Source organism: Oenanthe melanoleuca, chromosome 6 (genome assembly GCF_029582105.1).
Source record: "Oenanthe melanoleuca isolate GR-GAL-2019-014 chromosome 6, OMel1.0, whole genome shotgun sequence".
In the NCBI taxonomy this organism is placed as follows: domain Eukaryota; kingdom Metazoa; phylum Chordata; class Aves; order Passeriformes; family Muscicapidae; genus Oenanthe; species Oenanthe melanoleuca.
Genome location: NC_079340.1, coordinates 1,510,420 through 1,530,846, shown reverse-complemented (window position 1 = coordinate 1,530,846; position 20,427 = coordinate 1,510,420). Strand labels below are relative to the sequence as shown.

General features: G+C 44.5%; 1 protein-coding gene across 2 annotated transcripts in view; it reads right to left on the bottom strand.

Annotated features, from left to right (window-relative positions):
- The window catches only part of PCDH15 (protocadherin related 15), a 643,053-nt gene that overhangs the window by 25,016 nt on the left and 597,610 nt on the right, over nucleotides 1-20,427 (bottom strand). For both annotated transcript variants that reach the window (XM_056495514.1, XM_056495516.1), the window contains 3 exons: nucleotides 14,691-14,906; nucleotides 10,732-10,820; nucleotides 1,855-2,031 (listed from right to left, as the gene is read on the bottom strand). In XM_056495514.1, the coding sequence (XP_056351489.1) occupies nucleotides 1,855-2,031; nucleotides 10,732-10,820; nucleotides 14,691-14,906 (482 nt within the window). The remainder of the gene's footprint in view (nucleotides 1-1,854; nucleotides 2,032-10,731; nucleotides 10,821-14,690; nucleotides 14,907-20,427) is intronic.

The window sequence follows — 20,427 nt, the reverse complement described above, 5'->3', positions numbered from 1 at the left end:
ATTTTTTCTGACCATGAAAAGAGTCTGCAAAGGGAAAAGTTTATTTTTTATTCAGAGAAAGTAAGTGTTTATTTTAAATTCAAAGAGCCAACTGCCTCCCTGTTCTGATAATAGCTGCTTTTCATATCCTCATAGTAATGGATTTACTGAGTTTTCCAAAGGGAGGAGGAAAAGGTGTCAGAATCTTAAATAAAACTGGGAAAAAAATCACAATGACTCCATTCCTGGAATGACCAATACTGGACAAGTGACCACAAACACCAAGAGCATCACTGAGACCTGAAAAGGCTGAATTACCATGGGGATACCTACAAAAAAATGCCAGGAGAAGGATGGAGGCTCTATTGCCACCCCTCTGAAAGCTATTACTGCTGTTAATGATATTTCATATAAAATTTTTGTATAAAAGATCCAGTTTTTTATATTCCTAGTTCAGAAAAATGATGCTAGAAGACTGGAGTGGGTTCAGAGAAAACTTTAAGTGATTTAAAGAATTAAAACACAGCCCAGAGCAGAACAAAAGAATAAAAACAAAGAGGATGATGCAAACACGAACCTAGACCTCAGTGGGACCCAGAAATTAAAAGCACCAATGGATGCTTTAATTTAGCACCCAAAGTTATAATAAAACTGAGCCTGGAAAATTTAAAAAAAGACAAAAGGCCTGATTTTTGACAGGGAATTAACCTGCAATAACAACCCCCAGATCGTAGTTGATTGGATTTTCTGATGCAGTTGCTTGGCTGACAGATATGTTCCAAGCAGAATTAATTTGGGGAGTTCCCAAACTTGCTCAGACTGATCCCACAGATCTTTCCTGGCCTATAAAATCTGAATATCTGCAGAACTTTCCTATGCTGCAGTTCACCTACAGTCCTTTTTCAAAGAAGCCCTTTTCCAACCCCATTTCCCTGCTGTGGTATGCAGCCTCTTCCTGCCAGGTTGCTGAGGATGTGCCCAGCACAGGAAGACTCTGGTGAAGTTCTCACTGAGAGAAGAAGCAACATTGAGATGGAACATGAGCCAAAAAAACCCACCAAAACCCCACAGCCAAAAAAAACCCAGCTGAAAAAGGTTTTTTTCTCTAGAGAATGACCTGATTTGTATTTGGAAGAGCCTGATCTTCTGTGTGGAGCTGTGCACTGGATCATGTCCTAGTCTGTTTTATCTGAGATCCAAACCCCCTCTGCTCCTTCCCTTCCCTTCCCTTCCCTTCCCTTCCCTTCCCTTCCCTTCCCTTCCCTTCCCTTCCCTTCCCTTCCCTTCCCTTCCCTTCCCTTCCCTTCCCTTCCCTTCCCTTCCCTTCCCTTCCCTTCCCTTCCCTTCCCTTCCCTTCCCTTCCCTTCCCTTCCCTTCCCTTCCCTTCCCTTCCCTTCCCTTCCCTTCCCTTCCCTTCCCTTCCCTTCCCTTCCCTTCCCTTCCCTTCCCTTCCCTTCCCTTCCCTTCCCTTCCCTTCCCTTCCCTTCCCCATTCCAAAGAAAAGAAAAACAGACTCAAGCTCCAAGCAGAAACTGTGGGAAGCTTGAAGGTCAACACTGCAGCACCAAAGCCTGAAGATCACACAGGACTTTTGGTACATAGGGAGGAAATTCCTTGGAGGAATTTCAGTTGGAAGCTCCTCCACAGGGTGTCATGGTGGCAATGTCTGAATCATGTGGATTGGGACAAGGTAGCCCAAGGCACTGGACTGAACTAGGAAGTGGCAGATTCCCAAGGTATCCATAGGGGATATCCATGCAGCAGCTGTTTCAATGGATTTTTCTGTTCCCGTTCTGCTGAGCCAGTTTCTCACAGCCCAACAGATTCCCAAACAATCCCTGGAAATGGAGGGAGATCAACAAGAGAAGCACTCACTTAAACAGCTCGTTCCTCATGATGGCTCTGTTGGTTTGGGGGTCGATGGCGTAGACCATGAGGTCGGACTTGGTGTAATCCTCCTCGGAATATCCGTCCCCAAACCTCCGCGCCCCGATGGACTCCACCACCACCGCAGCCCCCGGGATCTGGTCCTGGACGTAGCGCTCCAAAATCCTAAGGGCAAGATGAGGCTGGAGAGCTGCAGTGATTGATTGGTGCTGCCCTCCACTCACCCCAGCCCAAATGAGGTATTGATAGGCAGAACCCACGGGATGAGAAGGATTTTGACCTTCGGAGCACTTTGAGAAAGGAATCGCTGCTCCACGTAACCTCTGAAATGCTGAACTCCTGAGAAAAGCTCAGCAGTGCTCAGAGAGGGCTTCAGAAATTGTGTCCTTAAGTCCAGCTCTTTGTATTTATGACCCCGGCCGAGTTTTAAACGGCTCACGGGAATCACCACCTATATTTCACACAAAATCCTCCTGTCAGCCCTTTATTAAGTTATATTATTCCAGTACTTCCATTTCAGCCTTCCACAGGGTGCATTCCATAAATTTTCACCCGGAGAAACAACCGCCTGAACGATTTTTGGTGGGATATTTCATCCAGCCCTCCAATATCACACAACATTTCAGGGGCTGCAACACCTGCTGCTCCAAAAGGCACCAGGTTTTACAGGCAGGAGGAAATTGGAATATTGGGCTGACACTTTTACCACAGGAAATAAAATCAAATAAATTGCAGCAGGATTCCACAAGCAGGGGAAAGAAAGGCTGATAGAATTTAGAGATAATAACATTATCAATGAAAACAACAACAACAACCAGACTTGCTAAAGTTTCCAACATGGGAGCAAGGAAGGTTCACGGAAAGTTTTATAAACAAAGGTATAAATGCAAATATCATCAACTCTGCGCAAGAAAAAAAAAAAAAAAAAAAAAAAAGGGAGAAATAAACCAGAACATTTGGAAGCATAAAAGTTCCAACTAAACTTATAAGAAAATATAGAATTTCCTGGGCTTATTGATATAATCAGAAAACCAAAAAGCAATGGCTGAGCTGGGAGGCAAAAGCAAGGGAACTGCAGGAGATGTGTTGTCTGATCCATCAAGGATGCACCAGGGTGGAGGAAAACACACTTCCCACAAAAAGGACATCAATGACTTTAAGGTGTTGCTTGTTTAACACAAAACCTTCTGCAGATGCTGAAGTTACATTGCTGTTGTGTTTCTTTTCCTGACACAAAATTTCCACCAGCTACTGATTTTTCAAGACTCCTGATGCACATTTATCCAAGGAACACCTCTTCCCTTTGTGTGGAAATTTAGTGTGCCCTTAAAACCAGTTGTAAGCTTTTAAGCTTTTCAATAAGACCTCGAAAAAATTCAAGTATGTCAGAGCCAGGTCATACCTGAGGAGTGAATATATGGAATTACTGCAGAGAAAATAGGGATACAGATTGGCTGACACGGTGCTCGTGGAGTGGTGTCCTCTGAACAAGCTCTCCTGTTGTTTGCAGATATGGAAAACTCTGCTTATCTCTGCTGCTGGCATGCTCTGCACTGGCAGCCAAGGTGAGAACCTGTCACTGACACCTCAGCAACAGCAATTCCCCCAGGGAAAGTCTGACAGGACCAATCTGGGATATGGAGATTATTATAAATCCTCACCAAACATGATGGGAGTGTAAATGGCTAAAAAGAAACCACAACCATTCTTAGAAGAGTGTTCAACACAAGGTGTCAGGCAGAACAAATATGTAAAGGACTTGCCTCCATAACTAGCATTTAATTATCTTCTCTTCCTGCAGGAGATGCTTTTCATGGAGTCACAGTGTCCCAGAATTCACCCTGTGCCCAGTGCCCACCTTGTCCCCAGCCCAGAGCCCTGAGTGCCACCTCCAGCCCTTCCTTGGACACCTCCAGGGATGGGCACTCCAAAGCTCCCTGGGCAGCCCCTGCCAAGGCCTGAGCACCCTTTCCATGCAGAAATTCCTCCTGCTGTCCAAGCTGAGCCTCCCCTGGTAGAGATGGAGCCAATTCCCCTTGTCCTTTTCTGTTTCCTTGTACAGAACTCTGATTACACCCAAGACAGAACTGCTCCATCAGGTTAGAAAGTTATAATGTAGGGTCACTTCTGACAGAATCAGTAACAGCATTCCCTATCCTCAAAAATCCTGGCATCCTGCTGGAATTCATTCCCTTTGAGAATATCTTTGTCCAAAACATTATTAAAACTGAAGAACAAACAGAATGTTTGGACAAGGGATGGAGGGACAGGACACAGGGAATGGCTTCCACTGCCAGAGGGGAGGGTCAGATGGGATATTGGAAGGAATTGTTCCCTGGGAGGGTGGGCAGGCCCTGGCACAGGGTGCCCAGAGCAGCTGTGGCTGCCCCTGGATCCCTGGCAGTGTCCAAGGCCAGGCTGGATGGGGCTTGGAGCAGCCTGGGACAGTGGAAGGTGTCCCTGCCCATGGCAGAGAGTGGGATTTAAGTGCCTTCCAACCCAAACCAGTCAGGAATTCTGTGATATCTCTTCCTGAGAAATGGGTACATTGCAGCCATTGACTATATTCACATTGCAGGAAACCCCACAAAGTCCAGCAGAATGGCAGCAGTGTTCAATTTGAAACACACAAATTGCATGTTTAGGTTAAAACATTGAAGACTGAAGCGCTGCAATTAAAGAATTCACTTAAAAATAGGGCAGTTCCCTGTAGAATTATTTGAAAAATCCTTCAGCTGAACTTGTGATGCTGAAAACACTTAGTGCTTTAGAACTCCCTTGGAGAAGGCCACTTCCTTGTAGTGGTGTTCATAAAAGCCACTTTTTTTTTTTTTTTAGATTCCTACTTTTAGTAACAACAGCATCTGCAGCTGTGCTGTATTGATCAGCAGAATTCCAATTAAAATTAGTATGTCACTGGTTAATCCCACAGGGGTCATTCCCATCCTCCCAAGCAGTGTGCAAGAGGTGGAGGCAGGAGCAGAACAGGTGATGAGCCTTCCCAAGTGCTCCAAGTCCACTGGAGCTGCTCAGTAGTGAGGGAAATGCCTCCCAGTGCTTCCCCATTAGCACAGCTCTCCCAGTTCCCAGCAGTGACCCTGGAGTTGCTCTGTCATTGAGGGATCCTGAGGCGATTTTTTTTCATCTTTAGATGCAAAATAAATGGAAAAGCAAAACAATAAAGGGGTGTTGGTCTGCTGAGCTGTCCCTTGGCTGGGGAATTCTTATCCATGAAGTCCCAGGATGGTTTGGGTTGGAAGGGACCTTAAAGTTCATCCTGTGTCACCTGTGCCATGGGCAAGGACACCTTCCACTGTCCCAGGCTGCTCCAAGCCCCATCCAGCCTGGCCTTGGACACTGCCAGGGATCCAGGGGCAGCCACAGCTGCTCTGGGCACCCTGTGCCAGGGCCTGCCCACCCTCCCAGGGAACAATTCCTGCCCAATATCCCATCCATCCCTGCCCTTTGGCAGTGGGAAGCCATTCCCTGTGTCCTGCCACTTCCCCCTTTTGTGAAAATCCCATTTCCAGCCTTCTTGCACACCCCCTGTAGGTACTGGAAATGGGCTTTCAGAACATTCCTGAACTGATCCTTCTTAGGACATCCCTAAAAGCAGCAGATAAAAGCCCAAAATCTGGGATAAGGCACCACATTCCCAGCCTGCTATCAGTGCCATGTCCATGTGTATATATCCACATATGAAGTTGGTATATCCCCTTCTAGGCAGACAAGACACTGGAGAACACAGGATTACATTTAGGGATTCACCCTGGCATCACAGCAGGAAGCTATTTAGGAATTTAACAACCTACTGTGTTTCTGGAGCACAAAAATATTTTAAGAAATGGAAAAAAAAAGCCCTCAAACATTCTTTCTTTCAGGACTCAAATTCCTAAAGACTTGAAGTGAGCAGTGTTGAAGATTCAATATCCTGCATAATTTTTGGCCAAAATTCTAGTTCCCAAAAATAACCTGGTGCAATAAATATGATAAATTTGTATTCTAGGTATTTGAAAATACAAATTTGGCAACCATGCACAGTGGAGAGCATCCAGCCCCTGCCATCAGCATCAATACAGAATTTTCAAGTGCTTTAATTAATTCCTCAATTCTGCTTCATTTCAGCCAAATTCTGGCCTTTGAGGAGTCTTTGTGAGATTAATAATTGACAATGAAACCACTAGATTTTCAACTGGACTTTCCCAAAGAGACAAGGACCAATTCCAGTCCCTCTGGTGCAGTCAGTGATAGATTTGGGGGGATACACTGGAGCCCCAGCTCCCAGATTCCTTATTACAGCATAAATAAAGTTCAGGGAAGGGTCTGCTCATCCTGTGATGCCTAGGGTTTATTCCAAGCCTAAAAACACCCATTTTCTATAAAACAGCCTTTCAGAAAGGTTATTTTTCTGTGACACACATGTCCAGCCAGGAGGAGCAGCACAGAGACAATTCCCTCTGCATAGAATTATATATATAATATTTCATAATAATATTATTAATAATATTTAGAAAACAACTCAGACCTAATGACTTTATACCTGCTTATCCTAATCCTATAAATGCAGAGAGTCAGGGATCATTAAGGCTGGAAAAGACCTTTAAGATTCCTACTGTCACCCCAGCACCACCACAAACAGATTGGTTTGCACACCAGAAAGGGAATTTTCTTTCTTACACACTGCTGAAGTTGCTTTCCTTCTCTTTGTGCTCACCCTGTAAAATCCTGCCCTCCAAAACCCCTATAATACACTCCAACTTTTTATTTCACCTCATTTGTCCCAGTCACAGAAGGAACACTGTGCTCATTCAAACAATAATACCCAGGGACATCTCCCCTCTGATCCTGAGGACAATCTCCAGATCGCAGCACAAAAGGGCTTTTCCTGCAATTGTCAGCAATTCCTGGGGAAAGCAGGAGTTTACAGCTTTATCCACTGCATTAGTGAGCTTTGGAGAGATCCATTACCACAATAACACTGGGAGTTACAGAGAGCAGAGCTCACTGAACCAGCTCTTCCCAGCTGCCAGGGCAAGTAGAAGTGGAAAAGCTGGGGTTGTAGACTCTTGGGTCTCTATTATCCAACTTAATAAAGGTGGTCTGCAGTTATTAATCATCCTGATTGCTCAGGAGAGAGGGTGGAACAGGCTCTGTGAATGCTTCACAAGCCCTGGGACACTCTCCCAGCACAGCCAGACTGGCTGGACATGAAACAGGAGACAGCCAGCTGGTGGCAAATGTCCCCTAATCCATTTATTTCATCAGATTGGATCTGTTTAATCCAATTCAATAAATTCTGTTATTATCTAATCTAGTCCTTTTCTAAGTCTGCAATTTAATTTGGAATGAAACACTACAGTGTGAAGAAGTGACAGGGAAAAAGGGGAGGGGAGGTGGAGTGGAGGGACAGGAGCAGTGACCCCAAAATGTTCCTGTCAGAGAGGTAAAGGACAAAGCAGCTACAGCTGGACCTGTGTCTCAGGAATGTTTCATAAAGGGCAGGAAACCAAGTGCCACCTGTGGAGAGGGCCAAGGGCAAGGTCACTGCCACCACCCCAACAGGCAAACACTCCAATCAGCTGTAATTAGAACTTAATTCAGTAATTATCTGGAAAAAGCCATAAAGTGAGCACCAGAACATGACTTGTCTTGTGGAAAAAGGGGTAAGACTGAGTGATTTATACCCTACAGCTGAGATGTGCTCATTTTTTTACCAATTTGGGGATTGAGGAGAAGAAAAAACACAACTGCAGGGAAATCATCCACATCTAAAACATTTCCCTGAAGAGAGAACTGTTTGTTCCAGCTCCCAGATATAAAATTTATTGTCTCATATACTATGATTAGACATAAAATCTTATGTGATACGCAATGTACATGTGCTGTATATTATGATCTATAATTTACAGCAGTATTTACTGCTGTAGTATTTTATAACATCTCTTTTAAGTGCAGCACAGTTTCTGTGCATTAAGTAGAGTTCCTTTGAAGAATGATGGCAGTCAGCTTTAGATATGCAAACCATTAAGTTGGAAGGTTCAACGTTCATATTCCAAAATACTCCCTCAGCAATAACTCCAAGATTCAGCAACTGATTCTACATTTGGATTTTCAGGGAAAAGCCTGCCTGGCCACTTCTGCATTGTGTTAGAGGTTCAGCATGGATCTTCCTTACCTGGGGAGCTCCCTCATTCTTTTCAGGGCATAAAACTGACTGTGAGAAGCTGACTGTGTGCTGTGTGCACACAGGGCTGTGCCCTGTGCTCTGGGATGGCCCTGCTGGAGCAGGGAGGTGACACCAGGTGCCACTGAGCTCCCTTCAGCCTCAGCCAGCCTGTGACTCTATATTTGATCCAAACTCTCATTTTAAGCCACTCTGCTATTCCAGTTCAGAGGAACTGATGTGATATCTCATCTATACAAGATCACACAGAGGATTTACTTCCCAAGACAGTTCTCTTCCCTGCAGGATGGGAGAAGCTCAGGTCTCTCTTGGCAGTGTGGCTTATCTGCTCTGAGAACCACTTTGGCTGTTTTATTCCAGTTGAATTTCAGGAGTGGGATGCCTCTGGGCTGCTTCCAACTGAGGATATGCTATGATTCCATGAAATGCTGTTCCTTACCCAACAAACCAGCACTCCCTGAAACTTCTACATTTCAAGAACACTCTGGCATCTGTCTCCACCAAGTTTTCTGAAGGAGTGGAGCACACACTGAATTTTCCATGAAGCCTCAGCCTATTTTCTCTGTCCTTCTGACACAGACAGACAGCAGTCTCTCTGCACAGCCATAATTAAAGTGGGCATAATTAAAGAGAAATGGCAAATGGGACATTGATGTGCAGCCCAGAGAATATGAAAAGCTTTATGATATTAAAGCAGCTGGAGGAAAACATTAAATGACTGCAAAAGATCCTACTGGCAGTGTCAGGGAAGACCAGTCCATTGTATTCTTCAAAAAACTCCTAAGCCAAATAGTGATGCTTTAAATCTTCTCTTCTCTGCTTTGCTCCCTTTATGTGGACCATTAACTCCCACCCATCTCTGGCTGTGCTGAGTGTGGAAAAACTGAATTATATAATTCTTAATACCTCATAACTCCTCGTGAAAATGACAGAACCTGGTATAACCTCCTCCAAAGTTGTTTAAACCACTCTTTATTTTATTGTGAAAAATCACTGTAATTCCACAAATGACCCACGTACCTCCTTCCCTAACATTCCCCCTCACCAACTGTTGCCTAAATGTTCTATTTTCAAGGATTAATACTTGCCAAAATGAGGGGAGAAAGAGCTGAGTAACCTGTGTAGTGACTAATTTAATTCATAGAACACAGAATGGTTTGTGTTGGGAAGGGATCTTAAGGATCATCTTGTTCCAGCTCCCCTGCCACAGACAGGGACACCTCCTGCTAGACAGGGTTGATGACAGTCTTTTTATCTGTTAATTAATTACACATTAAGTTTTTACAAATTACTGCATTATTTGAAGTGGCTAAACTACTTTGGTCTGAGATTCCAAATAATCTGGTTTCCCTTTCCCTGTGTTGCACAGGGAACAATGTGCAAAACATCACAAATTCTTATTTTGTTTTTATGGGCTGCAGGAATTATTAAACCTGTATAAAAACAGGGAGAGGGTGATCTTTTAAATTTAGGAGGAAAACATGAGAAATATGAAGAGAGCAATGAAATAAATAGATTTCTCTGTGAAACAGCCCCTTGTACACAGCTACAAAATTGTTTTTGAGGTATTTGTTCTCTGCAAATATTTTCAGGAACGAATGGGCCAATTTGAAAAGTTGCTGTAATTCTTCTGGCAAAGGCTGTCCTTAAAAAATTTATTCTTAGAAGAGAAATTCTCCAGCTACACTGATCTGCCCATGGTGTTTTGAAGGAAAAGACTTCCCAAGCTCATTTGGAGAACTCAAAACCTGGTAATATTGTGGCATTTTTTAAACTGTGAAATACAGAATCACAGAATAGTTTGGGTTAGAACCATCAACCACCACCACCCTATTCACCACCCACCTGTGTCCTCATGTGCCAATTCCACATGAGCACTTCCAGGCATGAGGACTCAACACTTGCATGGACAGCCCCTTCCAGTGCTGAAACCACCCTTTCCATGAAGAAATTCTCCCTAAAATCCAATCTAAACCTCCCCTGCTGCAGCCTGAGGCTGTTTCCTTCTGTCTCTCGTTACCTCAGTAGAGCCTCCTTTTAGGAAGTCATTCCTATTTCTAGGCACCACCTTTTTTTATGGATGTTATTCCCGGTTCTAGGAAATCCCTCCTTTCAGGAAGTTATTCCTATTTCTAGGCAATTCCTCCTTTCAGGAAGTTAATTCTAGGCAATCCCTCCCTTCAGGAAGGTATTCCTAGTTCTAGGCAATATCTCATTTTTGGAAATTATTCCTGATTCCAGGCAACCCCTCCCTTCAGGAATTTATTCCTGGTTCTTGGAAGTGCAGTCCCTGGGAGTTCAGCCCACTGCCTGAACAACTTCATTGGTGATTCTGAGTTCAAATCTCTCTGAGCCAATGCACACTTGGCCCAAAACAGAGGGAGAGAGGAACATGCCCCAGATCTCCAGGAGCAAATCCATCAGGAATTTTTCCTTGCCCAGTGAAGACGTGAGGCACTCAGAGACTTTTCCAACGACTGGTTGGACCATCAACCCAAATTCACATTGTCTCTGTGTTACAAAAAGAAGCCAGAAGTGCAAACCTGACCCCTGGAAGCTGCTGCTGATGTGGTGTCTGGGGGCTTTTACTGACCAGATAAAAACCCTCCCTCACTCCCTGATCCATCCAATCCCAAAGTCAGGGAATTGTCTGCTATGTGGAGAGGAAATAAATTGATTACCCAATGAGTTGGTCTTTGTTTTGCTCCACAAGGGTGGGAGGAACGTTGGAGACAATCACTTGCATGTCCAACTGGTTGACCACAGAGACCTGGAAAGAAAAGAGGAATTCAATCAGCACTGCCAGGCACAGTCCCCTTCCCATCCAACAGCAATGGAAAAATTCCTTTCCTGCCTCCACACCATGCCCTGATATGCAGGTTTCTCCTTTTAATCACAAATAAGAGAGCTGGGAAATCTTGCAGCCAAAGCCCATAGGCATCAAAGATTTAACTGGAATTGTGTTTCCAGGTCTGCATCAGAATTATGGATTTTTAAGCTGCTCTTAGTTTAGACTTGACTTAGAGAATCTCACATCTCCCACGGGGTGTATCTGAAATTACTTCTGAACATTTGGGTGGTTTGGATGCCAGGAAAATCCTCCCTTGGAGCCATGCAATGTGCACCAAGGGAAATGGAAATTCAGGATTAATTCCACAAAATCAATGCTACTTTGTTAGAAAATCAGGAAGGAAATTGTTCATTTACATTGAAGCGAACAGTGAGAGGTTTTATTTTAATCTTCAATTGTTTTAGCTTCTCCTTCTATCACAAAACTGCACATTTTATAAATGAGCTTTTTCCTTAAAAAAAAAAAAACAAAAAACAAAAAAAAACAACTAAAACAAAGCAGGAAAAAATGTTTCTAATCCACTCAATACTTGTGTGCTTTGTTGGAATAAAATTAAATTTCAGTTTTCCACCGAGGTATGGAGTGACGTCAGAGCAAATATCTGGCAATTATTGTTTTTTTGCTATGAACCCAACCACTCCAATCCTGTAGAGGATTCTGGAGAAAAATGTGGAAAACTAGGCCAATGTTAAAGCTGATAAATATAAAAATCAAGGGTTGGTTGATTCTAAAAGAAATAAACAAGCCCTGATTTTCCAAAGAGGTGTCCTGGAAGCACAGCAGCAGAAAAGCCTGAATGTGCTTCCACATCAAACACTGATTCACCAGCTTTGAAGCTTAATTCAACTTTAAATATTCAAATGTTCTTGAAATGTCATCAGATGCCCTGATCAGCACGTACAGGCTCCTGTGTAAGAAACACAGAATTATAATGAGCTCCAAATAAATTTTAGACTAAAATCATGCAACGGAACTGGAAAGCAATGATTAATTTAATAGAATTAATTACATTAGTCAATTCAAGCAATGACTGTGCACCCAGGAACTGAAAACAGCGTAAAGGCAACACAAAAAACAAAGGCAGTAATTCTTTTAATATGGGAGAAATCACAATTTTCATCACTTGTTTGTGTACAAAACCAGGGTTAAACACACACTCATGACAAGCCATAGGAAACCAAGGGTGTTGGACAAAAATCAAGCGACATTTGAGGTTTCCATGGTAACATTAACTTGCTTGTTATCCCCATTTGTAAAGGCAGGCAAAGCAGAAAATTGTTGGCAACCTCTAGCCCATGAGTGATATCCCTTTGATCCCAAGCTCTGCTCATTAGGCACTTGCCAAGTTTTAAATCCAGCAAGGTGGAGCCTACAAAGAGTCTTGATTGTGATATGGCACCAATGGATTGCTGGGACCCGAATCAGGAGGGGCCTTGAAATCTCCTCAAACCCCAATAAGCATTTGACTAAAGATGGTATCTATGACATCATGAAGATGATATCCATGATCTCAAATAATGATAGTGAACATCCACTATCTATCTTTCTCAGCACCTTCAGGTGCTTCCTTGCAGCAAACTCATTTTGAAACGTAATTCTTGTATCTCTTTCATCTCACAGATGCTGAGAAGGGAAACTCCATCACATGGAAGCAAACAGTCAACCCACAGGTGTCTGAGCTGTCCTGGTGTCCTTCCCATGGATTGTCCCCATGAAGACCAGGGGTTTTGGCAAGTCCTGTTGCTCCCAGAGCTGCTCTGGTCCCAGTTCTGGAGGACACCTTGCTCTGCTCAGCTTTTTCCCAGCATTTTCCCTCTGGTGGTGATCTGCCTCTTCTCCCAAGACCTCCTCCCAGTGCAGTCCTATCTTCCTCCTCCACATCTTTTTTTTTTTTTTTTTTTTTTTTTTTTTTTTTTTTTTTTTTTTTTTTGCATGGGAGTAATTAAATTAATTTCTCCATTCTCTGTGCACTTTTTGAGCTGGTTTCAAAAGAAATAACACATGAGAGCCTGAGCCCCTGATCCCACAGCAGGAAAATCCTGTTAAAATCATGGGAAAGGATCTTAGTGTATGGATCACACTTGGTTCATAAATACAGAGGATCCCAAAACGGCCTGGGGGGGAAGAGGCTTAAAGCCCATCCAGGAACACCCTGGGCAGGGACACCTTCCACTATCCCAGGCTGCTCCAAGCCCCATCCAGCCTGGCCTTGGGCACTGCCAGGGATCCAGGGGCAGCCACAGCTTCTCTGGGCACCCTGTGCCAGGGCCTGCCCACTCTCACAAGAAGGAATTCCTTCCCAATATCCCACCTATCCCTGCCCTCTGGCAGTGGGAAGGCATTCCCTGTGTCCTGACACTCCATCCCTTGGAAATTGTCTCTGTATTTCTTGTCAGCTCCTTCAGGCACTTGAAGGCCACAATTTGGTCCCCCCAGAGCTTCTCCTCTCCAGCTGAACAATCCCAGCTCTCCCAGCCTTTCCTCCCAGCAGAGCTGCTCCATCCCTCTGATCATCCTGAAGCCTCCTCTGGACTCATTCCAACATGTCCATGTGCCAGTGTTCTAGGCAGGATGGGGTTGGTCTGGAATTGTATCTCCAGCTCCTCTGAGCTTCCAGGTCTTGCTCAAAGCAACTGGGTGCACTGCTCATCACTCAGCCAGACATCATAAAAAAACCTCTATAAATTAATGAGACATTCCTCACTTTCTAATGTTAATGTCAATTCCTTCTGGCTATATTTTAATATCCCATTAGTGCCTACATTACCTGAGAATGCCCCATCATTTTGGGAGGTCAAGTATGAGGGTGAAATCATTTATGTTTATTTGGTGAACTCCTGCAGAACTCACCACACCAAGGATTCTGGCTCTCATCCGTATCCTTTGACAGTGTTCCCATTAAGTGGATAATGCACTCCATCCCTTTCACATTATGCTAATATTGAGCCAATCCATCAACTTTACAGGCTTTAAGGAAATTTAGCTTGGATGGTTTCAGTGGCTGGACTAAGTCAATGTTCTTTGAACAGCACAAAACCACGAGTCTGAGGCCTAAAGATGGTGTCAGCTCTGAAATTCTGCTTTCTCAGGGACTGAGAAGTTAATTTTCAGCCCAAAATCATTCCTTAACATAAGCAACTAAGACAACTTGGACATGACCAGCAGGGACACAGAATCATAGAATCATGGCATGGTTTGGGTTGGGAGGCACCTTCAATCTCATCCAGAGCCACCCCAGCCACAGGAATGGACACTTTCCACTATTCCAGGCTGCTCCAAGCTGTGTCTAACCTGGCCTGGGACACTTCCAGGGATTCAGGGGCACCCCATGCCAGGGCCTGCCCACCCTCCCAGGGAACAATTCCTTCCCAATATCCCATCTATCCCTGCCCTCTGGCAGTGGGAAGCCATTCCCCTTGTCCTGGCACTGCAGGCCCTTGTCCAAAGTTTCTCTCCATGTTTCTTGTAGCTTCTTCAGGCACTGGGAGGCCACAATTTGGTCACCCAAAGCTTCTCCTCTCCAGGCTGAACAATCCCAGCTCTCCCAGCCTTTCCTCCCAGCAGAGCTGCTCCATCCCTCTGACCATCCTGGAGCCTCCTCTGGACTCTCTCACACAGGTCAGAAAATCTTTTGGTTTAACAAATGAATAGCTTTATTCCAGTGCCTTCAAAAAATTAAGCACAAGCTCTTGATGGCTTTTCTTTAGGTCTACCTGGAATTAAACTTCCTGCAGTATTTGAATCTCCTCAGGAATTATTCCATCTTAATAATCCCTGGCTGATACTTACGAGCACTTCTGCTTTGCTGCTCAGTCCTTTGCCGTAATCGTCAGTGGCAATGACCTGGAACTTGAAATAGGATCTCCTCATGTTTTTGAACAGCATGGCAGTTTTGATCAGCCCCGTGTAAGCCTCAATCACAAAGCCTTCCTTGCCATCCTTGATGGGGGGAATGATGAGTCTGTACTGCATGGCACTGTAATTCCCAGTGTCCTTATCATCGGCCTGATGGGGAAAACGAAACAAGCAGAGGCAAACAAGGTAAATATGCATGGAAGGAGTCATTAACCTTGTCCTTTAAATAAAGTTACATCTTGGCCCAGCAAATTTCTGCCACTCTGACATTTAAAACATTAGATCCCAGAGCACAGATATGGCTGCTACTTTAAATGCTTCATTTAGCTTTGCTGCACTCAGTTTTGCTTTTCCAGCAATTTTTTCCTCCTCTGTTGGCATTAAACTGCTCCAGAAGAAAGAAAAAAAAAATATAAAGTAGAAAAATATAAGTTGGCTTTCAAGTTTGCAACAATACCTAGAGAACTGCTTAATTCTGGGAAACCTCTACTGCCAAATTCTGATTGAAAAAGAAATATCAAAGAAAAACCATCTCAGCAATTTGTGCACACTTACAAAAGAATGTCCTTCATCTTAGAGATATTCTGATGGAGCACAGGTATTTTTGCTGCAATCAAATAACTTTTTATTAAAATAAGGAAGGATTGAGTGGCATTTCTGCAGTGGTGCACAGGGACCTGCTGGGCACCCCAGTTCAGGACACAGAGCTGCCCTGGCACCACTGCTGAACTGGACCAGAATGCAGAGCTGGTATCAACCAGGCAGCCCAGGAATTGCTATTCCACCTACCCTGCTCCTGACAATCCTGTGTAGCCCCATCCTGGCCTCTCCAGCCCCATTCCTTATGCTCCTGTTCAACCTGTATCCAGAGAAAAGTGTTTCCAAGGACCCTGACAGAGCTTTCCGTGCTCCTTCCAGGGATTAGAGAGGTGGGAGCTAATTAATGCCTGAGCACTTATTAGTCTTGGGCACAGCCTCAGCATCTGGGATACTTCAGGATCTATCAGCAGGTTTTAATGGAAATACTGGCACTGCTTCTAAAGCCTTTTGCTTAAGCTAATGCTGGAATAAAAGCCAGCCTTAACTTTGAAAAGGTGCATGTAAATTCCACAGAAAATCCACGCTGTGCCACGACACAAGAATTAAAAGCAGTAAGGGTTTGTGTCAGCACGAAGAACTCATAGAATCATGGAATATCCTAAGCTGGTAGGGACCAACAGGGATCACTGATGCAACCCCTGGTCCTGCCCAGACACCCCAACAATCCCACTCTGTGCATCCCTGGTGTCCAAACCCTCCTGGAGCTCTGGCAGCCTCGGGGCTGTGCCCATTCCCTGGGGAGCCTGGGCAGTGCCAGCACCTCTGGGGAAGAACCTTGCCCTGATCTCCAGCCTGACCCAGCTCCAGCTGTTCCCTGGAGTCCAGTTCCTGCTCACAGAGAGCAGAGCTTGGAGCTGTTTATGAGACACCCCAGCTGCTGAAAGAGAATTATCTGTGCAAGGTCATTAAGCCTTCAATAGGGAACCATTAATCAACACTAATTGTTTCCTCACCAGCACTGAACAAGTTCTATATGGTGGAAATCATCTCTTCTGGTTTTTTTCATTTTCAGATAATTTTTCAGGGAATACCAGCACCAGATGAGTGATTCAAGTACTCAAAGCTGTGTATGCTCCATGCTACTACAACTTCTATCAGCCCAGGTTCCCAGACAAAATATCCAGCACTTAATGGCTAATATCCAGGCTGGTTTAGCTGGAAAAAACAAACAGGTTTCATTCAGTGCTGCCCAAAAGATAAGCTCTTGGAATGACACTGGCTGTCATTCTTCACAGACACACAACTGGTTAAATTCCTACCCTCTCTCAATATTTTGCTTTCTTCTAAATTCATAAAACTTCACCTGGCTCGACTACCAAAAGCATAAATTTAAAATGTGTTAAATTTGTTTTGCTCTCCAGCTCTGTAGTTTTTTTTAAGGCTTTTCAAATCGAGATTGCTGCCTCCTGGGTGAGCTCAAACACCTTTATTAGCGATTTTAGGAAAGATGGGAAGGTTGAAAAGCTTTCTGAAATTTACTCTGTTCTGTCAGTCAAAGAAGTAAAGATATCAGAGCATTCCAGCTTTCCAACTGGCATGGGGAAATACAACCCCACAACATCCCAGAGTCAGCAGATGGGAGTTTGACAGGTGGAGAGTCAGGAAAATTGTTAGTTTTCCACATAAATAAATTGCTGCAGGAAGAAATAAATGTGAAAACATGCTGTGTCATAGAATAATGGAATTTTTGTGGTTGGAAAACACCTCCAAGATCACCCAATCCAACCTCTGATTGTCATTTTGCCCATTAAACCACATTGTGCAGAGCCACGTCCACTCATTCCTTAAACTCTTCCAGGGATGTGACTCCACCATTCCCTGGGCATCCCCCCTTCCAATGCTCCACCACTCTTTAATGAAGAAATGTCTCCTAATATCCAACCTGAACTCAAGGAAGCAGCTGGAGAGAAACACCAGGCTGATGTTTGGATGGTGAGAAACAAAGACAGAAATTAAAGCAGCACCTCAGCTGTGCCTGGAGTGCCAGGACAAGGAGAATGGCTTCCCAGTGCCAGAGGGCAGGGATAGATTGGATATTGGGAAGGAACTGTTCCCTGGGAGTGTCCAAGGCCAGGCTGGATGGGGATGGAGCAGCCTGGGATAGTAGGAGGTGTCCCTGCCCATGGCAGGGGTGACACTGGATGGGCTTTAAGGTCCCTTCCAACCCAACCCATCCTGGGATTCCAGGGTAAATTCAGCTCATACAACATATCTTAGGATAAAGCCATGACCAATCCAGAAAAACCCTGTCTGGCCAAATCCTTTGGGTTTATCCATACTCAGCTTTGCATGTTGGTAATGGAGCTGGGGGGAAAGAAAAACAGGATTCCTGTAACCTCACATGGCACTGAGGGACCCAGCAGCAGGCACAGGAGCAATGTCTGATCCAGCTCCTTTGGGGTCACCCGTGAGTGAGCCGAGTTTCCCACTGAGTGCCCAGAGAAGTCCAAAGGCTCCCTAGAGGTGCCCTGGAGAGGAGCATGATGCCCTTCCAATAAAAAGCCAATTCCTTTGTTAAAATGGATTTATGAGGTTGATTCAGCTGGGTCAGAAGCCCATCATATTTTTAATATTGGCAAATTCTCTCTCAATAAAAGCTACGGCTTTTAATAGTCACTGCTTTCAATGACACCAGAAATCAATTTCACCTTCAGCATTTCATGCCTGGAGACGTGTGTGACTAAAAACAAACAAAATCTGGATCCAAATTAAGGTGCTGATGCTGCAGGCACAGGCATTATATGCAGTCAGGCCTTCTGCACAAAGCTCAGGGCACTGGAGCTCAGAACTAATGAGATGTTTAAGTCTTGCAGCTGAGTTTAAATCATTAAACTCCAGTGAAAGAGGCCTTTTGACATTTGAAGCTCACAGCTTGTAAAGTCCTGCAGAGTTCAGGTGCCTGGAGCTGGTGGCCAGGCTCTGAGTTAATTGCCACCAGTTCTGAGAGCTCAGTGCCACACCAGAGCCATCAGCAACCTCAGCATCACCACAGTTCAGGCTCTTCCACATCCACCCAGAGATGAGCAGGCAGGTGCCAAACAGGCTGGAAAAATGATCAGATTCCAGCTTCAAATATTTGAACTTTGTTGTTTGCATTCCCCCTTTCTCTGCTCTTTGGATCAAACCTCAGGACACTCGGGTTGGCCGGACCAGCAGAGAGAGCTTGTGAGCTGCTCCCAGGAACATCCCAAACTTCTCTAATACCCAGGAAGGATGTTTGCTATTCCTGTAATTTGTCCTGAAGGTAAATATTTTCGACACTTCATTAGGAAGAGATCTATGACATCTCAAGAGTTGCATTATGACTGTCAAAGAAGAGAAAGAGCAGCACTTAATCTTAATATTCCAGCAGCATATCTGCCTTTTGTTCTGTGCAAGAAATACAGATGTCTCCTAAATCCTGTTGTGATTGAGGACTGATAAATATGGATGATCTCAGGAATTACCAGGCTGGATTCCAGCCTCCTGTGATTGAGTGCAGGTGTGCCCACACAAAGGGAGTTGGGTCAGCATTGCTGCCTCTGCCTCCAGCCCTTTCCCATCCCCTCCCATGGAGGAGGATGAGGCACAAATCCTGGGGTGCTCCCTAATCCCAGACAAAAGCACTGAGGAGGTTTTAACTCAGAGACAGGTGAGACCCTGGCACAGGGTGCCCAGAGCAGCTGTGGCTGCCCCTGGATCCCTGGCAGTGTCCAAGGCCAGGCTGGATGGGGCTGGGAGCAGCCTGGGACAGTGGAAGGTGTCCCTGACATGGCAGGGGGTGGCACTGGATGGGCTTTCAGGTCCCCTCCAACCCAAACCATTCCTCAGTGATCAACTCATTCTTTTTCTCTCCTTTGTAAGAAGGAACAACAAATGATGCCTTGAAAGCACAAATTAATGAATCTCTGGCTCCATGTGACTGCACAAGCAGGCAGACCCCCAGGGAGGCTGGTAAACCCCACTGCAGTGTGACAGCAGCACTCTGACCCTGTCACCAGGAGTCACCAGTGGCATGGTTGGGATGAGCACAAAAATCATCAGTGACTGTAACTCCTGAAGCTGTTGCATAATCATTGATGATCCCAGTTTTTAGAATTAGCTCAGCCCGAGCTCAATCCAGATCTGCTGCTCAGAGTGAAATGCAGCTGTTAATTTGAAATGTTTTCTACCTCCCTCACAGGATCACCCTTAACCACGAGCCCAAGGCTGCTAACAGGGCATGGAAAATGGCAGGATTTGGACTGGGCTGCTGAGGGGGTTTTTCTCTCTTCCTAGCAGATGGCAGCCTCAGTGTTCCCAATCAGTGGCTGGCACATGAAGCAGCTTTTAGAACCAGACCATTTCTGCCGGTAGGAATTTCCAGATTGCTGCAGATTTCCAGTTCTGATGGCACAGCTGCCACTGGCCTGCTTTAGGGGAGGTTTCACTGGGTGTTCTACAGACATCTAAGCCTGGAAATCTGGGGGAGCCATTGCAATTTTCTTTTATTTCCTGTATGTCTTCACTTCTATGCTCTTTTACACTCTCATCTGGCTCAAGCCCTTTGGAACTCCTGCTCCTCATCTTGGTTTGCCACTGGCTGCCTCAGGAATTTGTAGGTTTGATTTAAAGAATAAGTTATATTCATACAAAACTTATATGTATATTTAATATTAAACATAAAATATACAATGTTATATATCAATATAATACATATAAGTATATAATATATAAATATATTGACATTACATTGTATTAATAGTTATTTCCATATATTCATTAATATTAATATTTATATTGATCTGAATTTTTATATGACTACATCACTGATATTGATATCATTGATATCAGCCCACTCACAGAACCCCCAGTGCAAATCTTCTGAGAAACACACGTAGGAAGAAACAAGGTGAATGGGAACTGCTCACTTTGCCCTCCCATGGTGGGCAAAACCTCCCAGGTGACAAAGAAAACCAGGATTCCCTTGGACAGGCTGTCTCATGGGAAAAGGGGTTGAATAAGAGGGGTTCCCAAAGTCAGGTTTTGAGAGAAATAATTGGAAAAATGGATTTTACTTTCATTTTTCTACAGCTGAGAGCAGTTAGTGCTT